Raw genomic sequence first — 14,244 nt, forward strand, 5'->3', positions numbered from 1 at the left:
CCTGGGAGCCCATGGGGAGGGGGGGAGCCGCCGCCGTGCTAATGAGAACTACCAGAGTGCAAACATGCATGGAAATGACTGTTATTCTGTTGATGTGCATTTAAGTGCTTTTTTACTGCCAACCACAAAGAGAGGGAAATAACTGGTGATGAATGGTACCCCCAAAAAGCATTCATTTTCCTGTTCCGAAGAGAAGAGAGGAAAACAGAGGAAGGAGGAGGGGGGATAAGAGTAAGATGGAAGGTAAAGACAGGAAGGGGGTGTGTGTGTAGACATGCATGGTGAATATATTATCTTACTTCACTCAAGTACAGTGACAAAGTGCAATGTGACACAGAGGCAGTGAGCGGAGATGCATCGAAGGCAGAAAGTTAACCTTCACTGTTCCTCTCCTCTGAACACGCTGCTTCTATCAAAGAGCAGCAGCCAAAAAGGTCACAGCGATCACAGCCCTGATCACCTAATTATGAAAATGAGGCTCGTACCACCTGTGTACAGAGGTCGGGAAATGGCGTCTCCATCTAGATCAGATCCCTTTCGTTTGGTTTTAATTCACTCGTCTTTGTGGTAGTAATGTGTGTAGTTCGATTGCACAATGCACGGGGAGATTTTGAAAAGATTTAAGGGTCTTACGGGCTCCGCTGCTCGTACTGGTGTTGATGGCTTCATTCCACTGGTCGGCGCTGGACACGGAGAAGGAGCGTTGGTGCATGCCATCTTTACTGCCGCTGAACAACGAGGCGCCCGTCTGGAGGGATGAACTACTGTTGGAGTGAGGAGCACCTAGAGAAACAAAACAAACAAAAGAAAATGAATCCTCATTTTATTTTCCGCACGCCTTTGAATTCTAAACTCAGTCGTGTAAGATTGTTTTTCTTTAAACAAAAAAAAGTCCGTAAAGAAGTTGTAATGATGCAATTGAGTTTTTAGTAGTTTCTACAGCACTGCAATACTGCTGCTGCCACCATATTTGTGCACATCCCTCTGTCGAACAACCCCCCCCTCACACAGACACGAAACCCCTCTCCCTCCGCCTCTGCCTCTAATTAGCCCTTAATTAACAAGATACACTCTGAACGCTAATTATCTCGCCTCATCCCTCTGACTGCCACATCGATCTCCACTGGCGTCAGCAGGCGTTCTCTCCCTAACTTCCAATCAGGCGAGCCACGGACGCCTGGATCTCTTTACTAATTCATGGGCTAGGCTGCGCCATGTGGGGTCCTTCCCTCCTGTTCACGAGCAGTCGCTACAACACATCCTAACTACTCTGAAAAACTCATCGATACACTTCCAGTCATGTGCGGGGGGAATCAGATTAACTGCTTTAGATTTACAATGCATCAAACGGAATTAAAAAATGTGTCATGTAACACAATTCCTTCCAAAAATTGTGTGATTTTATTCGGATAAAAATGATTTTACTGAATTGAAGGTGACACTAATAAGAACATATTCTGTATGACCTACAAGGAAAGGCTTTTATAAATAAAAATTAGACGTCAGGAAAAGTTAATATTCACACTTAAAGTTGACATAATGAGTCCTTTATTGCAAAACGACATTCTAAAACAATATAATTTAATGAGGTAAATAGACACTTAAAAGGTTAACATTTCAGAGGCTTTGTTTGGAAAACAAGTCATATCTCTGATTTCCTCAACAATGCTTTCTCATCCTGCAGGTATCACACATCAAGGCCTTTTATTTAATAATTACAAGAGAATATCAGTTTCTGATTGAGGTGACAATAACAGAAAATATACTGTGTGGGTCGCGTGTAAAGTAAACTAAGCGGCACGGGTGCTTGTTAGGATAATATGTCTTACTCATTATCTAGAGTAATAAGTGTATCAAATTCACATAATCATGTCTAATTAGTATCAGTAATTATCTTGTTGGGCCCAGGAATATTAATCTTCAGGTCCCAGAGGGGAGGGAGCAGAATCGCAGCAAGAATGGGAGAGAGAGCGAGGGAATCATGCTGAGGAGCACCGACTAAATTAGCATGCTGAAATCAGAGTGGAGGAGGGGGGGGGGGGGGGAGGGAGGGAGGGAGGGGGAGACAGAGGCGATGAGTCGGGGTACTGAAAAGAAAATGTGAAACTTAGTTTTTGTGACGAATATATGAAAAGGAATATTTAAATATATGATTTTCTTTTTAAAAACACAGCAGCACATATTACACAGATACATGCTTTATCTTCGTTTAGAGATCATTCTTAATTTTCTACTATTAAAAGATCGACATTTCTTCATTTCTAAAGTTTGACTCTTTGACGCATTTTAAAAAAGAGAAAAAGAAAATAGTTAGATAACTACAAGGCAAGTTACATTGATATTTAAAAATTCAACAATCACATCTAATTGTCAAATTGGATGCTAATGATTAATGAATTATACATGGCTGTATCCATTAGTCCCCAGAGACCACTCCTGCATAAAGGGGAGGATAATGTAATTACAATGGAGAAATAATCAGCTTGTGGCATTAAAAGAACACTGTACTCCTCGCAGCTCCAGCCAGGCCTGACTCCGCTACGTCTCACAGCTTCAGCGGTGGACTTACAACGATGAACCTGACGACTCACAGTTTGAGGTCCAAAGGATCACATTTAATACTGAATGTTGCCAACGTCAGTGATCGTGTTGGTGATCGACTGTGAAATACACCGAGCATTATCAACTGTTAATGCAATAAATGTTAAGAATAAAGTAAAGAAGTAAGACTGTATGCAAAAAACATTATAGTGCTGCCTCATAAAAGGAAAACACAAACATCATTTTGATGATTTCCTGGCATTTGCTGAAGACACCAAAGTTTCATTTTGTCTGGTCTCTCTGGTGATTGCATCATCATTATGCAGTAAATTGCAGTAAAACATTGATGAAGACATTTACTGTGAAATTGTAAATAAATAAGTTAATTTACACAATAATTCAATATAAATAACCTAGAATATTTCCATTTACTGTTACTTTATACTTCTACTCCACTTTATTGAGAATAAAAAAAGTTATTTTGCAAATTAATATTTTACAATCAAGAAATATTATCCTTTTTTTGTAGATTAAACTACTCAACAGAATAAAGCTGCAACATTAAAATGCTTCTCGCACCTTTATGCATCAGTGATGATAATCAAATAACCTAATATTTAATAATTTAACACTGACAGCAGCCATTCTGCTGCACAATGAGTACTTTAACTTGTAACCCTTTCCTTCTGTACTAAAAGTATCTACTCTTACTTAAATAAAAAACTACAGCTGCATTAAAACATTGTAATTTAAAAACATCATTAGCAAAGAGGAAAGTCTCCCTGTTTCTTATCAAGGATGTTGCTACACAGATCCTGCACAATTCCTATTAAAAATGATTAAAACCTAAAATTACAAATCTCTATTATGAATATTTCTTGCCGACTGTATCGTCATGTGTATAAAAGAGATAACAAAAGCCAGTACAGTGTGTTCTGCAGGCTATCCAGTGCTGGGTGCTGGGGTGTTAAGTAGAGGCGATGGATTAGCGGGGAGCAGCGCTGCCTTGCTTCTCATTTCTCTTTAGGCCGGGCCGTCAGTGGGTTGATGAGCCGTGACGAGGCCTGACCCCTCCGTGGAGTTGTTGCCATTATGTACAAGTAGTGGGATAATGAAGCATTCATGCTAATGTGGGCCGGGCAGCACATCATCTGCTGGCTGTGTGTAATCCACCACCATCATCCTGACCAACGCCCAGATGCCCCCCCCCCCCCCTCCCCACTTCCACTCCCCCCAACCCAGATACTGCTGCTGCCTGTCGCCACGAAAGTCACTCAGACGTTCATACTCATATCTGCGCGTTACATATTGCACTGTACACTAGGGCTGTATCAGATTTCCACTACGCAACGATCGTGGCCATCGGTTTATGATGATAGCATTACGATATCCATTGAGAATTTTCAATCAAATTCCTCTTTAACTTTGTTTATTGAGCGTAATTGAGCAAATTTATTTGTGTGTGGGGCATTGGGGGAGCGAGACAAAGCGAGAACGCAAAGAAACGGAAATAACTTTAAGAGGCGCTGCATTATTTACACAATATTATTATATGCATGTCATATTAACATCCCTACTCTATTCAACTTGTTTGCATTAAACCAACTTTAAGATTTTGACTTTAACCCTCGTGTACGACAACACCAACCTCTTTTCTTTACTTGTTAAGATATCTCGCTTTTTTTGACAACTCACATTTTATTTTGTCTTCATTTAAGCCTTATGATGTGGTTTCATATTGTCAGAGGATGACACAACTGCTGTTATGTTACACTGTTACTATGAATGTAATGACATTTTGATGTCCTTTCCTCAGAGATTAATCATAAAAAAAACTAAAGAAAAGTTTTTTTAAAACTCAATTGAAGTCAATTTCTTCAGACAAAACAGACTACTACTCAAACAAACTATTACTCTATTGCCTGATTCCCAACTAGGGTTATGTGTACTCTAGGGGAACTTCTACAGTTGTCACTGGGTACATGGAAAGGGTTCGGAGTAGCTCCACTTATTTGAAAAAATGTAAATTGGACAACTGAAAGTGCTGGATACATTGTTTTTAAACATCTTCTGCTACTATAAGTGGTAATACTACACATTCAAACATGACTAAGCTTAAACATATAAACTTTTATATAATGAATAGCGTTAAAAACGGTTTTATATCAGCTCAAAATGGACACATTTGGAACATGACGGGTGGTGACGCAGTACTTGCGCTCATCTAACACGGCTGAGCGGTACATCACACAATAACGGTTGATAATCACTATATATTATATTACCTCAAAGAGGCTAGATTACACCGGTGTTGGAAAAAGAAGTCTGATGTTGGCGCTGGCGGGGCCTGATGGTCAGTGGCTACTGCTTCTACTCGGCTATGGATTAAAGCTTGAGACAAATTGTGGTACAGAGTGAAGAGGGAATGAGCTAAACACTTTCCCACCTCTTCCACATGCATCTCTCTCCCCCACAGGATTGATTCAAAGTGACTGGGTCCATTAATACTTTGATACAATGTATCCGTCGCTGGTGACACGGCAGGATGCGTGTTAACAGGGAGGATCATATTTAAAATGGTTCCGCTCAGCACCCAGCAAAGGAATTAAACCTGGCCGCTTGGCAAACTCGTGGGCGCATGCGTTCTCTCATTTACTCTCTATCTTCTCAGCCTCTCCGCTTCATCTTCCTATCTCCCCCATCCACTCCGCCCCTCCTTCTCTCCATTGCTATCCTCTTCTCTCAGTGATTATAAAGGTCTTTAGATCTAAGGAAGGAATGAATTACCAGAGGCACAGACAAGGCTTGTGATTTGGACGCCATGAATGAAAAATTACCCCTTTGTTCCCTTCATCAATTGCACGTCTAATGAAATCAAAATCCCGATCGCATAATCAGAAGAGGGTCCTCCACCCAGAGAGAGACCTGATGTGATTTGTAACCTTTCTTTTCCTAAATGGGGATTAAAGTAAATCTCCCACACATTGTTCCCTGATGAACAAATGGATGACAACTGAAGATCTTGGAAATGTGTCATTGAGAAGTCTTTTCCAAGAACCGAACAACAAAGCAAACAGACCAGTTGGTGCCGTTTTCCCCAAAACCTGGTATGGCCTGTTTTTCAAGGCCCTTTGTGTGCCCCAATGACTCCCCTCAAGGTGAACCGTTTGTGCGATTCAACAAACCTCGATCCAACGTCCTCTGCTCTGTAAACTCCCACATCTTCCTGTTTTTGACTGATTAACCCGTACAGCGGTGGTTTAACAGTAACCTGCCTGGACAGTGCTAATGGTCCCTGCCGACCAGCTTTGGCCCGGGACCCACTCTCATCCAGTTAGCTTTAGCCTGAGTGATAGAAACACTGTGCCCATTTCACATCTGATGAAGGACCCCGCCTCCCTCCGGGGATCACTTTGCTAATTAGTATTAATTACTCTTAATCCTAACCCCTAAATCCAATCACTGGCTTCCCCTCTATAAGCCCGCCAGACTCTCTGCAGCCTCCGGTGGCATCGCTCGCTGGGAGAGGAGCTCTATTTTTAAACTTGAAAGGTAGAGAAACTCTGGCACAAAACGCTCAGGACCAAACTGGTTTTTATTGCTGTGACCCCCCACTACCATAGGAGGATGAAAACTAGGTCAGTGTCAGAGTTGCATAGCAGTCTAAAATAAAAAAAAGCTTAATTTCTAGTGATATCTCCTTATACATGCACATTATGTTGAAACACAATGTTCAATTCCCTGTTAAGTAATTAAGAGAATTAATAGATTTCTCATAGACTCTCATTAAGTAATCATTGTGTATACCATGAGGCAGCTAATTTGCATCAGTGAAACATAAGGAAAATAGATAATTAACCTGTTGGGACCCATTTTTATGATTAATCACCAACTGAGGACGTAGAAAATGAGTACAGCAATAATATACGCATTGAGTAACCATTACACATTGTACCTGTGAGTTGTTTTCTCTTTTGTGTCGTACGTGAAATATGAAAGATTCCTCTTTACCTACAATGTTCATCCTTTCAAATGTACCAATATAGTGCGAGCGAATATTATTATTATTATTCTGTAGTATTCATTTCCATACCACAAATATAAGTGAAAAAGAGAAAAAGCTTTACTTAGCGTGTACTGTACAACTGAAGGTGCTGCCGACTGATTTGAGAGATAAACGTGTGTTCAAAAAAGTTGAACCACAAGTGTTTAGGATAGGTGAAAACACACTCAGATAATTGAACTCAAGATAATATTCCCTTCCCGCCGGAGCTCCTCCAGAACGTTAGCATGTGCCAGATTTACCGTTAATGGACTAGCTAGCGGACGGTGAGGAGATGGTTTCTGAATTGGAGTAGGTCTTTAAGAGGATGTATTTGTTTGTGGTGCTAAATCTAAGTTCTTAAAACACACACACACACACACACACACACACACACACACACACCTTCAGGATATAGTTGACTTAATATCAATTTTACAGATGAACCACTGTCAAGTGTCAGAACGTATACAATAAGCATATTGAATTGTCCTGTACTGTGTATTGTATGTGCTACTCGGGCCTTTAGCCTCATTATGAGGACAGGAAATGGTACCTGTGTTTCCGATGCCCAGCTGCAAGGCGCTGCGGTCCTTAGTCAGCCCGTTGGTTTTGGGACTAGCAGTTGGGGCGACGGTGGCCACCGCTCTGGGCGGTCTCTTCCCGGGAACCTTGACTGTTGTCCTCAGCAAGTCTATCTCTTTCCCATGCACATTCTGCATGTAGTCCTATAGAAAGAAAGAACATGACAATTATTGTGAACGTCCTACACATTACTCAAGCAAGAGTCCGAATATTCCCATATATTTGCCTCAATTCAGGGAACTGATTATACACAGCAGACCAACAAGAGTCCAGAAATTATGGATGAAAAACAGATTAAAAGACTATTCAATTTTCATCCCCATTAGTCACAACCCATCTTAGACCTTCCGCTAAGGGTGTGTGATAGTGGAAAAATGATTGTAAAGCCATTATACATCACCTGTGCCCACGCCGTCTCTCCAAATAGCGAGATGTTAGGCTTAATGAATGTAAACAGTCTCATTCTCTTTCAATTTGGGCATTTGATTTGGTTTAAAGCGACTACTGCCCAAATGTGGGAAGCCAAGGTGAAAATCATTGGGCTCAGCAGAAAAAGACCCAGATAGAGGCGAGCTCGGCCTTTGCCTGTCCCCCCACCGGCTCCTCTGCTTTATTACCGTGTCATAAAGCACTCATTTCTTTCCCAAGCCTCCTCGCTAATTACCCAGTGAGCGCTCTCATTTCATTTTATTGCTGGAATTAACAGCCAGATCGAAGCGTGCAAAGCTATTAAGATGTGTGATTAAGCCACATTCAATTAGTTTCTACAAACAATTTAATTGATGTAGCAGATAGAATTAACAGAAGGTGATTGTGTGGATGGCTTGGCTGACTGCGAAATTAAAGGTTCCCCTCTTCCACTCTCAGTCTGCCTCCCTCCCTCTCTCCTTTCCTCAATCTATCTTCCCCTTTCTTACTCAGTCTCTGCTCCACTGCTCAAAATGAGCTGGAGCTGTTACCACGCTAATGTAACTGTCTCCCTTATTTCACCTCCCTCCGTAAGTCAACAGATTCATAGATTCATAGATTGCCCTGATGACCTGTAATAGCTGTAATGATCAAGAGATAGCCTGCTCAGTCAATTACATACATCACTGTAGCACAGCTCCACTCTGCTAATAACTGCTTGTAAATTAAACCACTAACACACTGTCAGTGCAACAAGGCCACACACAAGGTTCGCGTCTAACTGTTGGGCTTGTGTTCAAAGTTTGAGCTGTCTCATTAGACACAAGAGGTTCCCAACATCCTTCATCTTACCTCGCCAAATTATCCCTTAACATCTTAAACACAAGGCTGGAAGAATCAGAGAGTGATGGGAGGAATTGAAGGGATTTCGGGGGGGGGGGAAGAAGACGGGCATTTCTGAGTGTGGCACCGGGCTCCTGAGCTGTCTGCTGCCAGCCAGCCGAGTGTTTAAGAGGTATTAGCGGCCCAGTGGGATTCTGACAAAGATGGATGTGGGAGGCTGGTCAGGCTCTGCTGCCATGTGGTGAGAACCATTATAAATACAAGCCAGCGTGGAGTCTGGGCGCGGCGGGCACGCAGAAGCACAGCCATGTCTCCATTAGACGGCACCAGGGATGGGCATCACAGGGGGGGGACAGATATGACCACTAGGACACCCTGTTTCTTAATACTACGCTTAAAGTCACTGGGTTAGCTAATATAGCTGTTATACAAGTCCTATATGCTTGTAATCCAGCTCACTACAGCAGTGGTGGTAAATGTAATCCCATCAAGAGAATCGTGCTCAGCTGCGGTTGAAAAAGTCCCACATTAAAACCTCCAGCAGCACCCTCGAGTACAAACAGTAGTGTAACAAACACATAAAGCCGATTGGAAAAGAAATGGGAAGGGAAGAAGGGAGGGGGGGTTCAGACTCACATGTAAACTGGGGTGGTAAGTAAGGACGCCATTATCACACAGTGTGACATATTTCTTTTTCCACTCCTTGTTGAGGGATTTGCCACTTCGCTTCAGAAGGATTCCCTGTAAGAGACAAAGGCGTCACGGTGAGCATGTGCTCTTCTCAAAGCAGCATGGTGAATGATACGAGACATTATGGATGTTAAATACCATAAAACAGCATTATTATTATTATTATTATTATTATTACAGATTTGTTATGGCAGTTATCTTTGTGGCAAGTCATAAAGCGAACAAACATTTTAAATGACACTTATGCAACAGTATGGAAGTAATTATACATAAAAGCAAGTGAAAACGTTATAGTCTTATGTAATTAAATCCCCTTAAACTTTCATTCTTCGTTATAATTTGTTGGCTGACAGGTTTAATGATATGTTAGTTTTTCTATAGTGATCGTTTCAAGTTCCTCTGACACAGAGACCATTCAGAGAGAGAGACAATCCAATTTGCCAGACCTCCTCCCTGCATTCACACACATAACATGCTGAACTCTGGAAGACCTCTCAATCCCGGGATTAGGGAGTGTGATCTGCCCTCTTCAAAGCCCACTCAGCTTTTATTCTATTCTACTTTATCTTCTGGGGCCTTTTAGGGCATCAGATGGTTTCCTTATCTGCTGAGTAAATCCACTGGTAAACAATGCAGTTCCTCTGCTGGAGGTGGCCAAACGCTGCTGAGTGCAAGGGCCAGGAGGCTCTCCGGGGTTAAATAGTGAGGAGGGGCACGCTTAATTAGGGGATTAAGTCGGGGGCAATGTTTGTGCTTTTACAGCCAGGGCCTGTGTGTGTGTGTGTGTGTGTGTGTGTGTGTGTGTGTGTGTGTGTGTGTGTGTGTGTGTGTGTGTGTGAGCTGAAAGAGGGGGGTAAAAGGGGGTAGTATTTTGCTAGCCAGGCCCATCCTGCAGGCTTTAATCCTTATTAACACATCAGGGAGAGCTGACCCTCGGTGACCTGGGCACCAGGCTGTTTTGCCGACAATCATCCTAATCCGAAACCTGATTCATCTGGGGGGGGGGGCAAGTACTGACTGCTGGCTGCATGTTTGGTCTTTTTAATATCTTATGAATACACCTGCTTGTTTATAGCTTCCCAATAGAGCAGGACAAATACTTTCTGTAAATCTACTCTTGAATGATTAATTAGAGAGTATAGAATAACTGATGTCATCTTCTCCGAAAAACTTATTTTATAATGGAAAAAACTAAGATCACTGAGGAAACAGACCTTCGTGTTGCTGATGTTTAATACAATACAATATAATAATACTTGTTGGGCATTGCAATAAAATAAAAAGTTAAAAAGTTCTCTTATCCTTGTGGCTCGGAAAGGGGAAGCAAAAAGGAAGAAAGATTGTTTCACATGTTGTATTTATTCTGTTTGATTATTGTTTAATAGGTACAAAAAGTAAAAGCTGTGCATTTAAATTACATATAAAAGTTATTCTACATTTTGGAAAGGCTTGGCTCTGACAATTATTTTCTCTGGAAGAAACATTGCGTCCTTCAAAATCGATAACTTGCTGACTGCCCAGACTTCTCAAATGAGTCAATAAAAGAACTGTAAACACTTTTTAAATGACTCTATAATCATACAAAGTAAATGATCCAGTCACAGGGCCTCTGGCGACTCTATAATGCATGTTTTACAAGCAAATATGTTGCTCATCTCGTGGCCTTACTGAAGCATACATTAATCTATACATGCAATCAGTGCGGAGCTTCATATATTTATCAGAGCTGTGGAGCAGATCAATAAAGATGCTAAGACAATAACGTGAAAATCTTTTCACGTGCACACTCATTTCTGTTTTATTTGAGCAGTGGTTGTGACGTATCTTTCACAAAAGCATGTCACTTTCAGTAACTGGAGTCTTGACGAATAACTTGAGATCATAATAGTTTAATTGTCTGCCACATTTGGATTGAGCAGTGTGCGCTTTATGCGGTCGTTTGGCATCAAATGGCAACATGTGTGGAGCCCTGTGCCTTCGTACAACACTGACACACACACACACACACACACACACACGCACAGAGACACACACAAAGAGATGAGTGTGTTCAGCCTGTGCGACATAAGGAAACAGGCCGATCGTCAGACGTGCTCTCTGTGGCCATACAATTGTCATATCTACACAGAGGAGATAGTGTCTTTCCCTTCTTTTGTCAGACGACCAGGAGAAAAGCTGCATCCTGCCACTGTGGCTGACTGATAGGCCGGCCCTTTGTGACAGGGGGGGAAAAAAGTGTGTGTTGGTGTGTGTGTGTGTGTGTTAGATTGGGCTGGGGGGGGGGGGTGTCGGTGATGGGGCAAGAATGCAGTGAATGCATTGTTATCCTCACTCACTATTTTTATAGATAGGAGGTGGGGTAGGAGCAGAGGGGAGTGGTGTAAATTGGCCCGATGGGGTGAGGGAGGGGGGGGGGGGGGAGTGGTAATTAAGCTCACATTGACACTTTGATCTCCTTGATTGTGCATTTGACTGGCCTGGAGATCAGCTAGTCACACAACTAACCCCCTCCCTCCACATCTGTATAGCCAAACTCTCCCCCCCCCCCCCTCTGTAAAAAAAAAAAAAAAATCCTTTGTAGATAAAAAAAAAAGGGGGGGGGGGGGGGGGATGGCTCTTTTCAAAAGTTGCCATGATACTCAAGAGAAACTGACCCCGCACTTTGGAGAGGAGCTCTCCGTAATGCATTGGATAAGAACGGGAGAGTTTACAGTAACGATTGCTCAGAAGGGATTCTTTTCTTTACTTCCTGCTCACCTCCACTCATCAGATCTACCAGCTTCTACAGGGAATTACACTAATCTACATTAACACCCAGAGCTTTACGGAGATGAAATAGAAATGATATGTTTGGCCACCGTGAAGTTTAAAATGTCACGGTTGTTTATTTAAGAGTATTTTCAGTTGGGGCTGCTGCCACCTCTTACTTGATTAAAATTCTACAGTCGAGGCCATTTTGCAGAGCGTTGTGCACAAATAAAACCACTATTTAATCATGTGTCGTGTTAATAAATATGACTTTGATTTAATGTAACACTACTACATTTATTCTTTATTTTATGAAACGTTAGTATCCATTACATGAACATCTAGTATCAGTGAAAGACAGATGGACCGATAGATACCGTATCTGTTAAACTGGTTTCCCCACAGCCTTATTTTCTGATTGAGTGAGGGGGCTTGGAAGTGTCACCCTGCCATTATTTTCCGCTGGACCAAAGCCCTGGCAATTTTCTTCCAAAAAAAGGAATGAGACGGTCTGGCTCAAGATTTTCAAAAAAAAAAAAAAAAAAAAGGACATTATCTTCTATCATGTGCAGGTAAAGAGGATAATATAATGATGCTGACCCATTTTCAAAAGCCCTCATATAATCATAAGTGATTACTAATCAATGTGTCAATTACTTCTCCTTCGGTTGTAGTCGGACCTTTAGAAAATGATCCTCGCTCAGATGTGTAATTCAGTGTTCAGTACTACACAACCGGTACTTTAAAGCAAAGCATGATTAAATAAAAAAAGAAATGTAATAAAAGGAAAATCATGGCAAAAATAAAAAATACTGGCAAAAATTCTTTAAGATGGGAAAAAAACATGTAACTATGTTAAAATAGAAAAACACAGTCAGTGAGTCTGTAATATTTAATGTAGCACAATGTAACCGATTATAAAATCTACCTCAAAAAACTAATTCAGAGTAAAGAAAATTGTGTCTATTGGGATATCTAATCAAATGTTCAGCTAATCCTCGCTGTCAAAGTCGATTATATGGATATGCCTGGATGAACTTCCATGAAAGAAATACTACCCACACAATTATGAACAATACTAACAATAACATTTCCACTGGGACCAAACCTTTCATTTTAAAAAGGTGAATCCATAATCCAAATCTAAGATTATTATCAAAATTGATCACAGGATTGGAAGACAAGATTTAGAATAAATAGACTAACGCTCCACACAAACTAAATCTACAAAACAATTTGAAGTTTTCTGAAGCTGCGATACGCTTGTTTACATTAGATGTGTTCGTATACATACAATTAAAAACAGAGCTTTATTTTCAGTTATGGTCATTTGATAAACACACACACACACACACACAAATGTTTATTTTCATTATTAACCATTTCAAATGCGTCAGAAATGCACTGATTGTGCCTTTAAAATCAAAAGCTACATATTTGTTTTATTTAATACGAGTGTTATTTACAAAAATAGGGCGATTTCTTTCTGATGTTATGTATAAACCCTCAGCCTTCTTCTCTCTTGTACTCAGCTACACTTTGTGCAGACATTGAGGTAATTTGTTATGTTGTCTTATGTCGCCATCTAGTGGTTAAAGCAACACATGACCACATCACACTGGTGAACTCTGTGGCCTATCCACTGTGATTTAAATCTTTAACACACACCATATCAACATTAAACAGAAAACAACATAAAAAGAGATCATACTTACCTAGGTAACTATGAGAAAAGTAGGGTAAAAATGAGGAAAACGGCTTACCTGTTTGATAGGTATGGCCCTTCCACTGCCTATGCTGTCTGTTTTACTGTCAACGGTCTTTGCTTGTTCACTGGCTTTCCGTGACTGCAAGAAAACAAGAAAGTCAGTCAGCAAGTGAAGCGACACACTGACGGCAAAGAGAGATGTGGGGTGTGAGGGAAGTTTTTGGGGACGTAGTTGAGTGTGTTGAGTTGTGTGTGTGTGTGTGTGTGATGGAAAGAGAAAGAGAGACTGGGGGTCAGAAGGAGAAGGGAGGGTTTGTGTTTTGAGCATTTGCAGTATTTGTGAAGAAACGCGACGTTGCAAAATAAAAGTCTCAAAAAGAAGCTCGAAATGAACAGACAAGCAGACCAGCGGAACAAACAGCAGTAACACCGACGTGCAAGTTAAAAAAATAATAATAAAAGAGACCAAACCAAGACCACAATAGACACATCTCAACACAGAGGAGACCAAGGACGACCACACATTGAGTCATGACTCAGCCCTGAAACCCTTTGGGGGATCCTTCCCTCTGTGTGAGAGCCAGAGCGGGCCCTTAGTGGACCTGCAGACCAACTGCTGCTATACCAGTGTAGCGTCAGCTGTGCCTTTAGCATAGTCACACTGATAAGGGCTTTTGTA

The 14,244-nt window shown here is 41.3% G+C and overlaps 1 protein-coding gene across 1 annotated transcript in view; it reads right to left on the reverse strand.

Annotated features, from left to right (window-relative positions):
* The window catches only part of agap3 (ArfGAP with GTPase domain, ankyrin repeat and PH domain 3), a 115,058-nt gene that overhangs the window by 32,378 nt on the left and 68,436 nt on the right, over positions 1-14,244 (reverse strand). Inside the window, exons 9-12 of the mRNA XM_029454246.1 lie at positions 13,621-13,704; positions 9,056-9,160; positions 7,140-7,311; positions 634-783 (exon numbers count right to left, since the gene is read on the reverse strand). Of these exons, the coding sequence (XP_029310106.1) occupies positions 634-783; positions 7,140-7,311; positions 9,056-9,160; positions 13,621-13,704 (511 nt within the window). The remainder of the gene's footprint in view (positions 1-633; positions 784-7,139; positions 7,312-9,055; positions 9,161-13,620; positions 13,705-14,244) is intronic.

Source organism: Cottoperca gobio, chromosome 17 (genome assembly GCF_900634415.1).
Source record: "Cottoperca gobio chromosome 17, fCotGob3.1, whole genome shotgun sequence".
In the NCBI taxonomy this organism is placed as follows: Eukaryota; Metazoa; Chordata; class Actinopteri; order Perciformes; family Bovichtidae; genus Cottoperca; species Cottoperca gobio.